Source organism: Sabethes cyaneus, chromosome 3, assembly GCF_943734655.1.
Source record: "Sabethes cyaneus chromosome 3, idSabCyanKW18_F2, whole genome shotgun sequence".
NCBI lineage: Eukaryota > Metazoa > Arthropoda > Insecta > Diptera > Culicidae > Sabethes > Sabethes cyaneus.
The window spans coordinates 151,077,141-151,097,746 of record NC_071355.1 but is presented as its reverse complement, the minus strand read 5'-3'; the positions used below and the strand labels follow the sequence as shown (position 1 = coordinate 151,097,746).

Genomic DNA, 20,606 nt, shown 5'->3' with positions numbered 1-20,606 from the left:
TCAACCTGGTTGAGCCATCCAGCACGAAGGGCCTCCCTATTCCTGGTGTCGGTGGTGCATCCTTGCGGCATGACCGGCCCACCGTAGCCTCCCGACTTTCACCAGGTGTACAATAGAAACAAGAAACACCTTCAAGTAGTGCACGCAGCTAGTTCATACGCCTTTGCCATTTTCTGCCTTCCGTTTGTACTCCGCCAAAAGTAGTCCGCCACACCTTTCGTTTAAACCACCCCATGGGCAGGCAACCATCTTGTTGCCGCCAACATCTCCTTTGTGCGAAAATGAAATAGCACTTCACCACTGCGTTTCACTCAACTGCCAGCAGTCTGATTTGGGCCCGCTGTCAAATTTTGAGCCCGGGACTTCGAATCGTCGGTGCCGGGACATCCTGACGCTGCCACTCATTGCAGCTCGATATAGAGATGCCAATAGGGTGGTTTAAACACAGCAAGTGCGTTTTAAATCTTCCATAAACAAAGTTACACTCTAAAGTCTTGCGGAGTGAAAAGTAAGTCCGACTATCAGCTGGAAAGCATCGTAGCATGTCCTTACCTGTGTTATTGTTATGGTGAGCAGAGATTCCTATATTGTTTTCTCTAGAAAACAACCTCTTCCTTTTATGTTTGCGACGTATTGATTTTTTGCCTCTAAGCCTCCGTTATTAGACTGGATATAGAATGCCTCTACCGTCCCAGTAATGATGTCAAGGTTTCTAGTAATGATGTTAAAGTCTACTGTGCATTGGCGGAACTAGGGGAACTAGATTTAGCCCCCAAGAAAAAATTACTTGGTGTTTTAAATTTAGGGAAAAACTGTAATTAGATATCTCCAGATAACAAAAACTTGAGAGCAATTTTTAATCACATCACTGTTAGAAGACCACATCATAAATATAAGAGGCTTATGTCTGTAGCCAAAACGAGGGGTGCGATATTTATTTTCACATTAAGCAAAGACTCAAACCAATTATACCAGATTACATTCAAGACGAGCAAAAGTAACGTAGTTGCACTTCATAGAGTTACATAGCGTTAGCGTTACATGACGTACCACCAATTTGCTCTCAATTAGACGCGAGGCGACGCGCGGGGGTTACAGCTAGTGCATTAATATCATTAATATGCACTTCATTTTACTATGCCGAGGATGTGGAATGGTTGAAAAAAATGTCGGGGGCAATAACTCCCCCTAGAAATTAGCACTTTATTAACCGCCCGGTTAGTTTCGAGGTACGATGCTGGTCTAACAAGCCAGTCGTCGTATGTTCGAATCTCGGTTAGGCGGTGCTTGCTAGATAGAGTCAGTAGGATCGTAAGCCTGGCCCCGTAATTTTCCTGTACTCTAAACAGCCGGCTGCGAAGTCACGGCTTTGCTTTAGAAATTAGGGCTAGTTCTGCCAATACTACTGCCAAGACAAGGGCTACTTTTACTTCATTCCTCTCGTTTCAATGCTCGCTCGCTTGATCACACCTTCAGTAGCGTTGTCCAATTGAGCATGGGACGGTCCACCGAGCGATTCGAAAGTGCTCTCTTTGGTTCAACTTCTCATAGAACTTGTGCTTGTCGTTAGCTCCAATAGTTCTCGAGCATTCGCTACTCAGGACTTTGTTGCTGCAAACCAATAAATGTCCTGACAAATTACGACATATACTGGACATCTGGTCACCAGGGAGGATCCGATCACTTTGACTCAATTTTCATTCATTTAACATTACCGTCTCAGCCCGGTAAAATTTGACAAAGTTATATATGGGACATTCACAAGCAAACAAATGGACAAAATTATATACGGGAACGTGCTACCATTGCTACTAGCATTGTAGCACCGCAAATGCAAAAGATACAGCAAATTTGTAGATAATAACTAGTTTTACAAATGTCCCATATGAAACCTTGTCCAATTTTGCGCGACTGAAACGCTACTATCACATCAAAATTCATCAAAGCGATCGAAACATGCCTGATGGTCACCCTAGTTATCCCCGTTCACCAGCTGTCCTAAATACACTCATCTAACACTTCTAGTTCGTCATCATCAACCATCTACCTTCCATGTATATGGTCCTCAGCACGTTTATTTTTGGCACAATCCTCCCAGCCTCCGCATTCAGTGTAGCGTAAATTGCATTCGTCGTCCCAAAACAGTAAGTTATCGCTCAGCCTCAGCCGCGAGCGTTGCCCTGAGACTCCCTGAACAAGCTTATTCTAAGTTTTTGCGGGAAAGCTAGCAAATGCCTGAATAGTCGATGGAAAGCTCTAGACCAGTGATGGCCAAACTGCGACCCGCGAGCCCTTCGAGATGGTTCGTACGGCCCGCGGACTGATTTGAAAGAGGGTGGACTTATGAGAAAATATTATGATGACATAGGAGTCCCTCAGTTTAGTCGTAATGCCTCGTGCATGTTGTGAATCTGAATGCTTTCCGGTTTAAATTTTGTGATGATTCTTAGAAAATGGTTTTTGTTGTCGCATATTTCACATTTTGTTATGCACAGAAATGACCAGAGATTATTGCGCGCCTGCTCTAGACGTTTAGCTTTTCACGATATTCTCACTCTCTGGACTTTTATCTACCCACTTCCTAAGCCTTACCCTTCAACCACCCACTGTCTTGTCTTGTGCCAGGCCCCTTTTCTCTACACTCACAGCCTGCACCACCTTTCACCTTCTCTACCAATCTCTGCCGCAAGTGATCGCCGCTTCCAACCTGAATGCCCTTCGAAACCATAAACTCGCTACCCTTGCCGCTACGTCTACGCTGGATGACAAAGAATTTTTGGCTTAACGGAGGATAGTGTTGGGTTTAAACAAACACTGCGGAGAATTGTGAACTCAAAGTCATACGTACTTACTTACCTTCTTACGTACTTACTTAATTAGCTCCAGGCCGTGGTTTCCTCTGCTGTACGAAGAAGTTGTCTCCATTCCACTCGGTCCATGGCCGAAATTCGCCAGCCACGTAGTCTGCATAGAGTCCGCAGGTCGCCTTTTACTTGATCTATCCATCTTGCTCGCTGCGCGCTCCGCCGTCTCGTTCCAGTCGGATCGTTATTCAGAACTTTTTAACCGGGCTGTGGTCTGACATCCTCACGACGTGCCCAACCCAGGTCGCAGGCGACCGATTTTTGCGGTGTGAGCGATGGGTGGTTCCCTAAACAGCTGATGCAATTCATGGTTCGTTCGCCCTCCTCCACGTTCCGTCTTCCATCTGCCCTCCACCATAGATGGTGCGCAACACCTTCCGTTCTAAAACACTAAGGGCACGTTGGTCCTCCATGAGCATAGTCCATGCTTCATAGCCGTAAAGAACTACCAGTCTAATCAGCACCTTGTAGATTGTTAACTTCGTGCGGTGGCGAATTTTGTTCGATCACAGCATCCTACGGAGTCCAAAGTAGGCACGATTTGCTGCCTAATGCGTCTTTGTATTTCTCTGCTGGTGTCGTTGTCTGCGGTAACCAATGAGCCCAGATGCACGAACTCTTCTAAAAGTCATACGCTCACTGTCTAATCCGCTCAACGTCTAATCCCCTTGCCAAGTACATAGGATAAGTCTCCCGCCCGATTGGTTACATTTCTCATCTGTCACGAGTCCTGTCATCAGCGCGGCCCCCAATTTCGTCCGTTTTCTTCTGGTGGGGGGATATGGTAGAAGGCAGGCTGCGTACCTAAGACTGATTGGCTGATTGTTTGGTAATATGGTACTCTGGAGAAAACATCTACAAACAAATACTTCCTGCTTTTATATTTAACATAAAATTTATACGAAAAATGAAACAATTAAACAATTTTTTTAAATCTGAGATCATCTCATCGGATCACACCCTCATGCAAAGCAAAGCCTTGATGCTACACCCCGCTTTTGGAACTTAACGTTCAAGTTTTATTCGACAGACTTCGCGGCTAGCTGTTGTTCCTGTCAGTACGGGACAAGTTTAGGACTCAATAATGCTTCGACTCTACTGACTCTTACACCTTCCCCCAATCGAAATTCAAACATGTGACAACTGGCTTGTTAGACCAGTTAGACCTCACGGTCAACTAGAAGGCACTCCTTCAAGACTGACGTTAAAAAGTATACAGGATAGGCTGTCACCTTTTCTCCACCTAAACCGCCTAAAATGGACTCGAGAGTGTCTCCGTTGCGCATGAAACACATCATTATGGGATAATTGGAAAATTGATCCAAACTTTTGTAGCAATGTTTACCCTTAAAAGTTTAAAACAAAAATGCCCCCATTGAAAAAGAATGATTAAATATAAATCAATAGATAGGTTTTTTCTCTATTCATACAAAGCGGTAGTGTTCGTTCTCTTATCCATGGTTTTAAAATCTGTATTACAAAAATAGTCATTGGTTGTATTCTGTGTAGTATTTTACATTGCTCTGAAAACAATCGTATCAATAATTATGCTGTTAGTCTATTTAATAGTAATCACAATGAGATTAAATTAAAACTGACTGTAAGCGTGGTTGCTGCTATTTACATACAAGTGCCACAGGCGGCATAAAGCATTTAAAGCAGGTTGGCTTTTGCTTGATTTCCAGGAGTACAACTATTCACTGGTACTGCTATTATAACGTGATTTTCAACAGATTTTTTTTTGTATATTTGGGTTGGTTGTACATAGTGTTACCGGTATATAATATTGAGGTCAATTATATTCAAACCGTATTTTTTTTTAATTTTTATCGTTTTGCAATGTTTTTGTAGCATTTTTTCTTCCACATTTTATAAACCTAAAATGACTGATCACTAACGTTTTAAACAGAAGTTATCAAATTATATAACTTTTATCAAACACCAATTGAAACAAGCATTTAAATAAAACATGATACCAATCTACTCTTACAGTAGAAACTAATTTTATAATCCAAATAATAATGGTACGTACTTATGAAACATTAAAACACATTCGACTGACAACAAAACCGTAAAAATAAATCGTTCCGCACAGTACGTGATAAATTACTCCTGCTTCATGGCACCTAGCTCCTCCAACAGTTCCTGCAAGCCCTCGGGGAAACGGCCTGCATCGATCTCCAGTGCCCAGTAGTGCAATTTATCTAACTCACGGCGTAATTCGTACACGGCTTTCTCACGATCGCTGACCAGTTCCTCCAAATACTGATACCGCAGCTTCTTACGTGCTCTGCACTCCCGGGCACTCTGTCTGCTACGCTCTGTAACAGAGTAAGTACAGAATATCGGCATTTTAGTATACTTCATTGCTATCAAAATCACACGGAATGTGAAAAAACTTACCCAACTTTGCTTTCATATCGACCCTTTCTGTTGATGCTTTGCGGCCTGGCTTGCGTCCTCGTTTGCCGCTTTCCTTCCTTTCCTGTAAATTATCGAAAAAAAGATTTTATTATAAGAAAAGCTAACAAATGTATCTTAAAAAATGAATTGGAAATTATTTTAAACTATTTCATTTACATTTTTCAACACTCCAATGTTAAATGTGGGTGTTTAACTTACATGTTCCTCAAGCGAAAAATACAAATGAATTTGCAGTTTTTATTTTTATCGCATCTCTATGTTTAATTAAACAAACAAACATATTCAAAATATTATTTAGATAACTACGGAATAGGAAGATTCACTTTACAAGCAAATTCGTTTATCACTTCCTCATAAAATAAGGGCCTATGCATTAGCTTTTTAAAAATCTATTGTCATCAGAATCAAACCTAAAAGTTGGTATTCCCCCCCGTACCCCATTCGAGGTACGATGCTGGTCTAACAAGCCAGCCGTCGTATATTTGAATCTCGGCTAGGCGGTGCTGCTAGATAGAGTCAGTAGGTTCGTTGCACTAGCCCCGCAGCTGTCGTGTATTCTAATAGCCGTCTGAGAAGCCTGTCGATAAAGAAGGGTTAAGTTCTCAACAGGACGTTAATACCTACCCAAGTAACCAAGAGTTCGAATAATGGTGTCTAACAAGGGTTAAACAGCTTTATGTATATCAATCTATAACTTGCTAAGCAGCGTCACTTTTAAGTAATTAACCGAACTTTCAAGCTGTCTTGGGTTCACTGCATAGAACGCTAAGCAGCTTCGAAATAAACTGTCAAAAACTAAGAAAAAACAAATTTAGCAGCACTTCTATGTTCTATTTTTTTACTTCTACCTAACTTCTATATTCGTTGCATTTGCCTGCTGTTGGGTTTGAACCCGGGTGTTCCGCGTTGTAAACCTATACCGATCCACTGCGTCACCTTTGTCGCATACAAGCGATGTGAATTTTGCCAATGAGTTGTTAAGTAAAAGTTCGTTTTAGAACTTGCAGCAGCTTTATGCAGCGCTAGTTAATTATAGAACATAAAGTTTGGAACCAGGCAATTAACTATAGTAGTGAGATACCGACAGCATATGCTACATAACTCAAACACAATAATGAAGAGCATTACATTCTAATTTATATTTGTAATTAGAAATGTGCGAGGATTAAATTTATTCAAGTGAAAATAATTAATCTTCAATAGTTGCAGGTTCTGCTGGTTTGATCACCAGAAATATAAACAAAAAAGCAGCACGCAGAACTTGTTAGCAACTAAAGTTACTTCAGAACTTCATGTAGCATCCTAGTAGCTTTAAAGTATCTATGAAGTACTCGCAGCATTTCTTAAAGCATTTAGTTCCACGTATACTTGATATACACTACTAATCAGCAAGAAAGTTCTACGGAACTGAATCTGAACTAATTATGAACTTTCGAGTTCGCGTGTCAAGTAATATTCGAACTTTTGGTTGCTTGGGTATGGCTTTGCATTGCTTTATGTACTTGGCAATTACCGCTCGTCGAAGCACCCCCTCAAGAGCGATGTTGGACAGCATGCAGGCTAAGCTGTCACCTTGTCTGAACCCTCACCGCGTATCGAAGTGACTCGACAGTATCTGCGAGATGAACACGAAACACATCATCCGATCCAATCCAACGTAGATCTGATCAGACGTCAGTTTATCCGGAAAACCTTATTCGTGTTATGCGTGCATTATCTGCAATAGCTGGTCTCAATCGACTGTACCGCATGCTGCTTTTAAATCAGTATAGATGTGATGCGAGGGCATGTTGTACTCCCAATATTTCTGCAAGATCTGTCGGATGGTATAAATTTGGATGAAATGAAATGAATGAAGTCCGCCTGGTTATTCTTTATGAAATCCTATGGATCCCTAAGGATCCGGGAGAGTATTTTCCAGGCGGCGCTTACCAGCCTTATGCCGTGATTGTTGCAACAGTCTAGCCGATCACCCTTTTTGGAGATGGGATAAACCATTTCTTCCATCCATTCCTCCGGTAGCTTCTTTCTCCCAAATCTTAGAAATATCCCTGTGTAGAGCCATTGCCAGCATTTCACGGCCATGCTGATAAAGCTCTGCCGGTAGGCGAACCATTGCAGCGCCTTTATTGGCCTTCAGCAACCCGATTTCTTGTTTGACTTCTTGGAGGTGAAGTGCTGGGATATTACTATTTTCTATTGGCACTCCAAGATTAACTTTAGTTTCGCCTCCTTCTGCAACGTTGCCATTGATATGTTCATCAAAGAACTGCTTCCACAAGAAGACTTATTTATGCATAGTTCTCGGCAGATTACACACTTAAACGATTCGGTAAAATTTACCGAAATCTAAACAGCTGAACGTTCGGTAAAATTTTTTATTGCACCAAACATTACTAATGATCTGTAAACGTCAATTGGCAGTATCGAAATTTTTACCGAACGTTCAGCTGTTTAGATTTCGGTAAAATTTTACCGAATTCGGAGCTTTTTGTTAAGTGTGTACGGGTTATCTAGCTAACACGAAGGATACGTTGTACGTAAATCAAAACCGCATAAATTCCCGAATTCTCGAAATAAATTAAAAAATCATAAAAATAAACCGTGTAAGGCTTGTTCGCGACAAAATTTGGACACCGCTAAACACACACAGCTTCGGAAATACATTAACAATGAGTGAAATATTTCGCAGAGTGGTAGACGTATGTCTGTTCTTTCTGAAAATATAACACTTGTTTATATTACAAGCGCTCAACGTAAAATGGCGTCGAAAGAAGAGCAGGTGCGAAAAGCAATTGTGTGCGGTCGCAATGAAAATCCGGATCTCTCGTTAAGAAAACTTGCCAAAAAGCTTGGATTCCCTCCAAGCACTGTTCACAGTGTTTTAAAGTCGTTCGATACTCGCTTGCCAACAGCTAGGAAGAAGGGAAGTGGAACAAAAACGGATCTGAGGAACCACCACAAGGATGCGAAGGTAAAACAAATATTACGGAGGAGACCAGATCTTTCTGTACGTACCATTGCTGTTAAAATAAAATGTCGCCAACATTCGTACACACTTCTAAGCAACGACAAGGCATGAAGCCTTTCAAGGTGAGGACTGTGCGAAGTTTCCATGCGTTATAATGGACAATGAAATGTATGTCCTAGAAGACTTCAAACAGCTTCCTGGTATGTCTTTTTACACTGCCATGAAACGGAATAGCGTTGGAGAGCATTTTAGGACAAAGAAGAAAGCCAAGTTCCCCAAAAAATATTTAGTTTGGCAGGCTATATGCAGCTGTGGTCGAGCAAGCAAAAGTTACATCACTACGGGAACGGTTAACAAGGAAATATACGGTGAAGAATGCCTGCAGAAACGATTGTTACTGTCCGTACAAAGCCATGATGTATCCTCGCTGTTTTGGCCTGATTTGGCATCCTATCACTACACCAAAGATGTTTTGGAATGGTATGATGCTAATGGAGTCCATATTGAACCGAAGGAGGCGAATCCACCTAACTGTCCAGAGTTTCGCCCTATCGAGCGGTATTGGGCTTTGGTGGAGAGAGAGCTGTCCCAGCACAAACAACAAGCAACAACTATAGATAAATTTCGAAAATCTTGGACAAACGCAGCTAAATTGGTTACCAGCAAGTCTGCACTGACCCTCATGGCAAGGGTAAACTCCAAAGTTCGCCAATTTTTCATGCAGACCAAATAAGTAAAGTTAATTTATTTGATAATTATTAACGATACAATGGGCCCTATTCTGTAAGTCACGTCGAGTGTCACTTTGCTCGACTAGTCGACTTTTGGTATTATGTAAGTCACACGCGACCCGGTTTTGTCGAGTAACTCGACTGAGTCCACCGCTAAAAAGCTAGTGACTAAAAGGTTAGCAAGTGACGCCTGAGCTAGCTTTGTTTTGGTCGTGGAATGAACCGCTATGCTGCCCGTTCTTCTTGCACTCGACACTCGACAGTGACTGAGTCGAGCCGAGTTGCTCGACGTGACTTACAGAATAGGGCCCATACATAAACGATATAAAATTGTTTCATGGATTGGAACATGGAACTTCTAGCAAATTTGTTTTATTGCAAAATTGAGGTGTCCGGATTTTGTCGCGAACAAGCCTTAAGAAAAGATTCGAAGCCAAGCAAAGCCGTGGGATTAAACGCCCTTTCTAGGACTTGACCCTTCTTTATCGACAGACTTCGCCGCCGGCTATTAGAGTACAGGACAGTTACGGGTTTAGTGCAAAAATCCTACTGACTCTATTTAGCAGCGCCGCCTAGCCGAACATACGACAACTGGACCAGCATCGTATCTCGAAACCAACTAAGTGGCAAGAAAAGACTCGAGTGTATTCTATATTTGAGCCCCAGGAGGCATTTTTTTGTCACCGGTCACTGGAATATCATGCCTTTAATCGTTGTTTGTTCTCACATTGGTTGTTAGACAGAAAAACACAGAATTTTGAAGATCTACCAGGATGCACATTTTTCATAAATTTTATAATTTCTTTCTAATCAGGATAAGTTTTTGTGTACGAAGTTGTTAAACTTATTCAGCTTTCTCAGTAATGACTGTTTTACATTGTGCCGCACAATTTGGATATTTTCGAAACCGTTACCTCACGTAATTCTGTAAGGTGCTTCTATACATTGCTTTGGTATCACTACATGAAATTTCTTCATATTTCATGCAGTTTAAGTATGTACTATTAATATTACATAAAAAGGTAACGAACGCACATACAGTAAGGAGGAGCTAAAGTGGGCAAAAGTTCGTTTCAATGATTTTATCAATACAGATTTTGCGTAATCTAACAACATTTGGTAAGGATGGGCGACTGTTTTAACAATTTCAATCGTACCTTAAACAGTTAGTGTTTATGAGGCTTAGTTTAATGAGCTAAATAAAAAAGCGGGAGACCAGCAGCAGATTTTGTGCTCCAGAGATACTGGCTAACGCAAATGAAACCAAAAAGCCTAATGCAAAAGGGTGTGGGTTCTCATGAATTAAAGCATTAAACTCTTACCCCGCGGAATATGAACTTTTTTCCCACTAGTAGAGTATATAAGTATGCAACTGATCAAAAAATGAAGATTTGGTTTCCAAAAATAATATTGCCCCATGTTAAACATGAAAAATATGGGCTGTTGAACGAGTATCAAATACATTTTACTGCAGTGCTTCGTTAAATCTCATGTAATTTACAGATAATTGTAAACGTCACAGTTATGCCTCGCCTTACTGTAATACTCCCAAAAAATGCATAAATGCGTAATGCACAGATGCAGTCTGTATCGTCGATTATACCACAATCTCGCAATCATTTCTGATAAGCTGGTTATAAGCTAGCATAAAGACGGAAAACAAAATTTCGTATATATTAAGCCATGCTGGGTTTTAAGTAGCAATTCCAGCTAAGCAAACTTAACCTTATTCGATATTGTATAATTTTTCTCAAACAATGTTTAATTTTGATGAAATAATATTACACGGTAGACATAATGGTGTCTAAAACTAAATTTCTGCTGCGCAAAATTTAAAACAAACACTGAATTTGGTCTCAAGCTAGACAACTATATTAATAATTGGCTTCGAAGAAAGCTAAAAATTCTTTTAAAGTTAAAACCGAAATCAGACAATCCCTCTAAGTTGAGCATTTTGTTCGTATGAACGGATCTAGCTAGTCTTTTGCGTAGTAGGTATACGGTACACATAACGATGGTAGACTACTGGGAGACCATGTTGAGGTTTTATGCTTGCAGCGCCCACCTCCCCCCGCTCAGTACATTTGCAGATTTTTTGCGACGTAATAACCGTTTTTATAACTCAGGCGCAACAGAGCATCGCCACAACTACTAAAAAAGGACAGACCGCGCGAGGAAATGAAGGCGCAATTTTGAATACTGTTATGAGACAACCCTTAGTAACAGGCATTCGGGCAACCGGAACCTAATGGGGTCAGGGTTCATGTAAGAAATGGCTTATTCAGGAAATGATACTGACCTGTTTATCAAGCGGGATGATTCCTATGCGTGGAAAATCTTACGCGTAAGCCTACTACGCCTCAAGATGTCGGGCGATTTGTTCAATGTCGGAAGGTTTCAGCACAGATCTTACCAGTAGTAAGCACTTAGGACACCGCTTTACTATCAAACACACCTCACCCACCACTCTGGCACATTCGTTCACTCGCAAACCTCTGGCGCAAACACGGACTGACCCTGCAGTTTCAACTGACCAGTGAGCACGAACACCGTCAACGGAGAGCGCCTTCCGATATGATGTTACATTGGAAAGAATTAAGACGCAACTGATTCATAGCCAGTCACCGACCAGTTGGTCTACTGCCAGAGCTAGAAGCCAGGCCCAAAAGGCAGTGCAGGCAGTGCATATTTTGCTCTCTCACTTGCTGTCGCTAATGCGTTGTAGCAATGGAACGGCGTTATGGTGCTCGATTCACGATCTGCGACCGTCAGTGATGCTGAAATCTGTATTTAATTCCGTACGGATTAGCAAGTTGGAACAGTGAACTGCTGCGCTAATTCAAACATTGTTACTTTTACTTGCAAGGCAATAAATCTATAAAAGTTGAAAAGTTCGACGAATGGAACACCTTAAAAATATTAGAATTAGAGTAAAATTATATTTATTAATTTTTCAATCTCACACACTTTATAATTAAAAAAAGTCTCTGTGAAAAAAATCGAGTTAACCTTTGTTCAGCAATTTTGATCGGTCACTAAATACAACGTTAGCAAATAGTGAATATTGATGAACAAATAAAGTTTTCTAATGTTTTCTAGAAAACATAGAAAATCAAAGAAAAAATTTTCTTGAAACATGTTAAAACAAATCATCAAACTAGTAACACTGCCCGATTTGCTCGGGAGAATTACTCTCTCATTCGCGTTTACTGCTTTCAGCAGGTATAATTATTGAACGTCTTCCTTTTCCTTCTTGTACAACCGGCGCGAGTCCGCATTCATGTTGTTGCTCCCGTCGTCGTATGTGCAAACGTTCTCGCCAACACGAACCCCACGGCGACGAGCATCATAAATACTACGCATTTGCTCTACCTCCTCTGTGTATCACCGATGGCGTATTATCTACTATCAAAAACTTCTCGCCACCTCCCTCTGATGAATGGATGGCATTTGCGTTACTACGCAATTGTTTGCCGGTTCATTCCCCACAATGCCATGTTTTCTTATTTTCCATCCATTTTTCTTTACTTTTGATTCAAGACAAAATCTATAAAATAATACACAATTATAATATTTTCCATTCAAACTTTCTGGTTTTCTACAAGAAATTAACTTTTAAAAGATAAGTAAACAATTTAGCAAAATTTAATGAAAAAGGTTTAGCCTATCTGGTATCAGTTTCTAAACAATTTACATTAGACTAAATGTATGCTTTTTGTCTATGTTAAGGTGAAAATTTTGGTTCAAACGGTTAAAGGTTTCAAATGCGAATGAGTATTTTGCTTTCTTCACCAAGGAATAGTTTGTAGTTTCCGCTCAGAATTGAATTGGGCATGAAAGTCAAAGTAGCAACCCAAAACGTTGGATAAGGCTTGCATTCACCATTAAGTGAAATAGGATGGCTTTAGAATACAATTCTCGGGTAATTTTTCAAATTGACCTATGTGACATGTGGAAGAGAGGAGACACGAAGAGAATCCCTCATTGTCCAATAGGTCCATTTGAAAAATTACCCGAGAATTGCTAAACCTTTTTGATATACACTGAAGACGCTTTTCACGCGACTATTTTTACGCAAATTTCGGAATTTACGCGGTTTTTTACGCGAATTTCGGAATTTACGCGTTTTTTACGCGATTTTCGGAATTTACGCGGATGTGCTCAAAACGTTTATTTTTTCGCGTAGTGTTGAAATCCACAAAGTTTTTTTTACGCGAATTGTGGAATTTACGTGGTTTTTTACGAGAATTTCGGAATTTACGCGGTTTTTTACGCGAATTTCGGAATTTACACGGTTTTTTTACGCGGTTTTGATTTATACGCGGGACGTATCCTTCGCGTAAAAAGCGACTTGAGTGTATAATAAAAGTTAGGTTGTAAATAAAAAAAGAATCATATAATTCGCTACTATTGCTAGGAAATTGAGAAGAAAAACAGGAGACCAGGAATTTATGTAACTTGAAAAATAACCACTATTGTGATGTATTCGAGTTCACTATTGTTATTTTTGATTTAGGACTACGTCTTACAAGAAGGTAACGAAAGAAGGGTGTTATCGGATTTGACGTCCTACTCGTAAAGTGTTCAACCATTCCTTACGTTCGATAGTTTGGTTCGATATTTTATTGGAATCTAATCAAAAGAGATGTCTCGTGAGAAAATGTAGGTGACAGAATATAGCATTTCTTGCCTTTAACTGTATTAATCTTAATAGTTCATTGCAATACAGTTCGTAAGGAATCGCACACGAGGTCTACTAACGCTTTTTTCCCAGAATTGATTAGAGACGTTTCATTTAATTCCCCGCACCAGTTAACTGTTGACAATTTTTTTGCAAACCTCCGATAGAATTGCTGCAAGGGCCGTTTAGCTGTCCTACTATCTTACGACGATGGTCCTTAAGAGCTGCGTGAAATATAACTTTTTTTAAGTTTGAGCGTAGATGGGAGCTTGAAAGCTTATAATACTTCAAAAATACTATGCGAATTAGACACTGAATGTGAAGTGTTAAGTTCTCTAGCTAGCTGACGATTTCATGATCAGTTTGTGAGTTCACTTACTATTTATCGAAAACGGTTTTTTATACTCCCTGACGTTTCGGTCCTCGGTCTTGACCTTTTTCGAAGAAAACTGTAATTCATATTTATTAAATAACAAAACCTTAACACACTGAAACATACTTTAACTTTAACTCACAACGGTTACATTTGCTTGCCTAGGAATTGATTAACAATGAACGGTAGTTTGAAATTACACGGCTCTCAATGCATTGGTGCTAAAACAAGCATACACCTAATCCTTTTGACCATATTGCACAACTAAATTGGTTTTAAAAATGGTGCGCAAAAATCGTTCGACTACGGTGAACTAAAACTGGGCTATTTGGGCTGTGGACTATGATAGACAGTGTTGGGAGTGTTATTTATGTGGCACATCTGTTATTCAATGAATATAAATTGCAGTTTCCTTTGAAATGGACAAAAATCGGAGGGGTTGTGTACAAGACACGACCGCATATATAGGTGACGCAGGACTACGTAAGTCTCTTTGTAGTGATAGTAGCATGTATTCATGCTTGTAATCATTCGATTCTTTATGTATACATGCTATATGCAACATATATACATGCTACATGCGTTGTATGTAATATTTATCAAAGTAGTAACATTGCATACGTTCAATTCTCAAGAGAATGAGCATTTGAAAACAATTTAATAAAATCAAGAACACAAACTATTACTTTCCTGCTACCTCACTGAAATTAAAGATTGTTTTTATTATCCATGGTTTCCCACGTTGAAAGGATTTTACCAATTCAATCCTATCAACAGCACATCTTTTCACTACACTTCTAATGAAATGGCAAGCTTGCGTATCCATACAGAGCCGTATTATAACCGAACACTACAGCTGTAGCACGTTTTTCCAACACAGATATCAAATTCGCCGAGGTTTAATCGTCACGCAGTAAAGAATTTGCGATCTGTTGTGACAACGAACTTGTGTCATTTTTTCTGGCACACTTCCCTAACACAGACATCAGATTGAACTAGGTTTAATCGCGTTCGTAAGAAATCTGTTGGCACGAGGGGGCTTTGTCACTCTCTCTCTGGCGTACTTCCCAAGCAAGGACATCAAAATGGTCTAGGTTGAAGCGCGGTGTTAAGAAATCTCGTTGAAATGAGGAAACTTGGTCACTTGTTTTGGCTTACTTCCCAAGCACAGATATCAAATTGATATAGGTTTAGATCATCGTAAAGAATCTTCCAACCAATCACGAAGCGAGAATTCTGGTAAAACATAGGTTTATTATTTTCAATTTTTCAATAGTTCATCATCAAGAATCCATACTTTTCTTCATTTGGGTCAATTCTTAGATTTTCCGATCGATTGGTGTAAGAATATTGAAAATCGATCGGAAAACCGCTGAGCTATTAGCGCTCAAAACCTTTCATTTTTCGTGACGCTCGCATTTTTTGATTTTTTGGAATGACACCCTATCTCAAAACTTGCCGTAAGACGTAGTCCTACGTCAAAACCAAGGGTCGAAACGTCGAGTAGTCTCAAAAAGGCGATTTCGATAAATAAAATAACCGACTGTACAGCTGGAAATCCCCAATAAAATACATCTTAGTCTAGTGATGGGCACAACGGATCACTAAGCTGAACGGATCAGAACCGGTCCATTCAGTGAAGAGATCCGGATCTTCGGAACGGTTTACCAGATCATTAGTTAAACTGAAGCCACATTTGAGGTTTTCTGCTATTTTCGCAAAACTTAAAATAAAAACGGTACAAAATAACATTTATAAAATTATTTTAATATTTGTCATTTGATAAATATTTGTTCTCTTGTATGAAATATTTACAGTTCATAGTTGTGGTTAACGAAAAGAATTTTCGAAATATTTTTCGGTGACAGTCTGTTCCTTCGATCTGTGCATACTTTGCCCCACCTTTGACAAAATTCTCACGCACGGAACTGATGTCGCTGGAATACAGTCTGCATTGAACAATGCTATATAGTGTTGCTTTCATAAAACATTCTGACGGTTGATTACAGCGTCTTGCGGTCTCGTAAGTGCGAGTAGGCATCATTATATCTTTTAATGTACACTGTCAAAATTAGAATGAAATGATTACAACCACAACAAAGGAATCCAACGAGCACAAGTGAGAAAAAAGATTCACAGACCCTTTTCGCTAAAGAAGCTATGTTACACTGACTGAGAGGAGAGCGAAGTAAAGATTCGTATCCTCAGAGAAAAGATCCGTGGATCAGTCATTCTATTTGCGGATCCGTATCTTCTACATGGATCAGGAGCGGGTTGCCCATCACTATCTTAGTCGGTCTCAGCAACAGAAATATTGAAACAGTTACATAATAAAAACATTACATAACTATTCTGTTTTTCATGTTGGGTATTTTTTATCACTGTGACCATTTGTTTGATCTACTGTAAAATTGAGTTGAGTTTGACGTGCTCAATACATTACATTGTTTTAATGTAATTGCAATATTATATAAATATTACCAACATTGTTATATAAACATAACAATGTTGAGCACAAAAACAAGACATTTTATCCTTCCAGCAACTCTCAGGTGATGTATCTACAACATAACATCGTAACGTATTAGCTTCCAAAATTCTATTCAAATTCTTCGTGTAAGTAATGCAAATGCAGCTGCAAATAAGCACTACAAGAATGTAAGCAATAAAGCAGCCGTATATTTTACGAAGATAGCTTTCAAGCAGCATTTAAAGCGGCCTTTAAGGTGGGATGTCGGTTCCATTCAATAACCATTCAGTTCTGTTGCTGATTTAACAGATCCGACCGGTTAGAGATTCAGAAAACTCCAACCTTGCCCGCACCCAATATTTTTTCCATCTGTTGAGTTTTAGGGCGTTTTTCTCAGCTTCTAACTAAACGTGTCGATAGAAATATTACGAATAAGGTATAACTTCTAATGCTTTAATGGAAATGATAGCAGCACGTTCTTGAACGTTTAATTTATTCAGCTTAGAATGCTATACAAATTTTATTTATCATTATTGAACTGTAACAGAATAGTTGAGAATAGCCCAAGTAACATTTTTGTTGTATAATAGCTCAATAAACTATTGTGCAGCTAATTCCCGTGGAACAAGTACTTGATAAACTATTATGCAACAAAATGTTACTTGGGAGCTCTTTGGTGCTTTTTTCCAATTTCGTAGCATGCATAGCATAGCATAAACAGGTGCACAAACTCGTAGTTGGTGCCAGCAACAATGCTTTGTTCAAAATAACTAGTAACTTGTGTTTGTTACCAACAACATGAATTTTGAGGTTTAATTTCATGCGCTTAAACAAAAGTCAAATGCCTCCAAAGCATGGTCGCTGTCTTGGCCACGTCCTTGCAGCTGTTGAGGATGTGAAAGGAATATTACCCAGGTAACCAATAAGCATTTCCAATGCAATTTGAAAGCAAGCCAATAAGCATTTAAGTTGCCTTAAATGCTACTTAAATGCTATTTTGGCAAAATATGCGTCTACTTTACTGCTAGCCCTCTTATAGTGCTGACAATGCTTATTTGCAGCTAGTTACCAACAAGAAGAATTTAAATAGAATTGTGGATGCCAATTTACAACAGTTATGCAGTCAAAAACCTGATAAACAACAACCTGCAGTATAAAACGCCAGGGATGCTAATAAACAACTGATTTACTGCTTATTTTAATGCTTATTGGTTACCTGGGTAGTCCAACATTTACTTAAGAGAACCGCAGCGAACTCTACGTGCCCTCATATATGTCCCGTGAGTTGGGAAATACTAGTAAGGAAGGGAAACCGTAATACACCTGGTAGAAGTTGCGGGTTCAAAATGATTTTAATTTAATTGCTTATTATTTTCTAAAGTACTAACAGTATAAAGATTTAAAAGATTTTTTAATATTTTTTGTTTTACAGATTTGAAGGTTTTCCATAAAGATTATTTCCTGTTGATTTATAATGGGCTGATAAATCAGTAGTTAAAAATTTAGAGAATTGTTTCTTGGTGATTTAATAGCTAGTTCAAATTATGATTTATTATTTTGTTTTTGGCAGCAAATTAAACTCCAGACGTCCGACGAAAGGAGTGTTTCTGCTTCGACTATAATCGTAAATTTATCATGGTGCCTTTTTTTCCAATTTCGTCCTATCAAATTAGGAGATTATAAACGTTAAATAACAAAGAATTAAGATTTAGTTTACCGCTTAGACCCTTCGATTGGCGATGATCTGCAAACGACGTCATCGTAAATATAGCTTTCGCTTTCATGCGCATTCAACGCACATTATGCACACATACATTACATTCTGCTTCGAATGCGTCACAGAAAACCAACAGTCGAATGTAAACAAACACTATCAAATAAATAGAAAAACAATTTTTTCCCGTAGTCATCTCGACAATTTCTGGAACAATTGGTTCGAGCTAGATTTAGATCTTAAAACTTTTGCTAAAAATTTCGAATCAAATTATGGATATTAAAAATAACACACAACTAAGGCAACTAAAAACATTTTTGTTTGTTACAATCAAATCTTGCATAGGACTTAGTTCTACAACCAAAACAAACAGTTTACGTTTGCGATATGTCGCCATCTTTGTTATGATGGCGAGTCATATGGCCACACGAGCTGGAAAGTAGAAAAAATTCATTCCAATTTCTGCCTACTTACAGACTGGCTTTGTTCCTCTACCACCGTTAACTCGTCGTAATCCATTATGGAAAATATTATTTCACTGTTTTTTCACTAATTAATACACTTTTTCCAAATTTGTATCGAAATTTTCTTTCTACCAAAAGTCAACACGAGCGCTTTGTTTTGAACTGTACAATACAATGGAACGCTGCTGATCCGATGTCTGCCTACGAGCTACGAGTACGAGTCTTACGACTACGAGTACAACATCACATCAGCGTGTCCGTAAAGACGCAACATGAAAAACACCCAAACAAAGATATGAATGAGAGAATGACGATGTTGAGAATTGGACGTTCATTGTATATGCGCATTGCATGTATATATGAATGAAGCAGAGTTGCTGGAAACTGAGATATTTCTTAACACAAATGGATATGCAATCATTCAAGACATTTACTAAAGTTATAATAAGTTAAGCTTTTTTTTATTGTTCTGCCGTTTTATTAAAAAAAATAAACTGAAAAACTGACCCTTTTTTAAAATTACAGTATAAAATGGATCAATGCCAAAGAGTTTCATGAAATTTTGCATACAAGCTTGTTAATGGAAACCATATATTTAAAAAAATTGAGCTTGGAAACATTCCCTTAATTCAAAAGTTTATAACTCGTGAACCAATCATCGCAGAACAAACATTTTTTGATAAAAATGTAAGAAAATTTTCTCGTCATTCTAGGAAAGATATCAGTTGGAAAAGTTTTTTCAAAATTTTTCACGACGGTGCAAAACTCTAAAGAAAAGTCAGAAAAACCATGTTCTAATGTGGTCGGTGTTAAATCCGGACCAAGTCGCAAAATTTAAAAAAATGAGTTAGGCTTATGCAAATTTGAAAAAAAGTTTATGTCCTGGTCTCAAAATATTGAGGAGAAACCAGCGTATATTTTTCCATATTATTAAAAATATAATACAGATATTTTGTACAGTATTTAAATTTTACTTCAAACCGAACCAAACTTCGATGTTTTTCCACCCAAGCACATAAAGTAAGGATCCTGGTAGAGATGAACCAGTTTGATCATAGTGTGAAAATGGCAGTTTAGGTCCATACCACTTTTTTACTTGAAACGCATATATTGTGCTACCGACATATTTTAAGAAAACAAATCTCTGAAACTATTCACGTTTGAAACCGATTATTTGTTGGTCAACCTTTTAGTCATGAATATCAGGCCATTCATTCCTCTATTGATGCTTGTTCTCCAACAATAACGTGTTCACCTTTGTATATTAAGGATGCAAACTGTTTCGTAAATTTCAAGTTGCGAACAATTCAGTCATATCCTTCCTGCATGCATCCAATTCATGGTAATGAACTGGAGCTCGTAAAATATTCCTAACGTCCAAAATTAGGGTACGTACTTGGACACTTTACCGAATAAAACGACCAATTTGGAGCTCCTCAAGCACCAATAGCTGATATTTCGGAGTGTCTAATTTATCGTGTTTCTATCTTATCTAGCATCTATGACGCCAACTGCAATTCGGAATTTCTCCGTCAACAGCGGCATAGAATTTCACTCATATATTGTTTGATTGATTTTTGCTACAATCTAATTCAGTTCTTTTAAAACAAGTTGAATTAAAATGGAACGAACGAACGAACGCAAAACAGTCGCCTGTGACTTGCAGTAGCCAGTAGGAACCATAAAGATTAGTAAGCGAAAGAAAGTTGATCAGTATTAACGGGATACCTAATTGTTTTAGCTTTGCACATATTGATTATTTTATAGATGTAAACTGGTTGTAAAAAATCTGCTTTTCACTAAAGAATGCAACTTAATAAAATAACATTTTATTTTTTTGCCCCTTCACATTTCGGAAATTTATGACGGGGGGGTGACATAAACTTTTTTTCAAATTTGTGTAAGTCTAAAAAC

The 20,606-nt window shown here is 38.7% G+C and overlaps 1 protein-coding gene across 1 annotated transcript; it reads right to left on the bottom strand.

The window, feature by feature from the left end:
• Positions 1 to 4,313: 4,313 nt before the first annotated feature.
• LOC128742640 (REPTOR-binding partner) lies at positions 4,314 to 18,866 on the bottom strand. Its single transcript, XM_053839061.1, has 3 exons — positions 18,703 to 18,866; positions 5,268 to 5,349; positions 4,314 to 5,185 (listed from the first exon to the last, which is right to left on the bottom strand). The coding sequence occupies exons 1-3, from the start codon at positions 18,745 to 18,747 to the stop codon at positions 4,971 to 4,973; spliced, it is 342 nt and encodes a 113-aa protein (XP_053695036.1). The 5' UTR covers positions 18,748 to 18,866; the 3' UTR covers positions 4,314 to 4,970.
• Between the last annotated feature and the right edge of the window lie 1,740 nt (positions 18,867 to 20,606).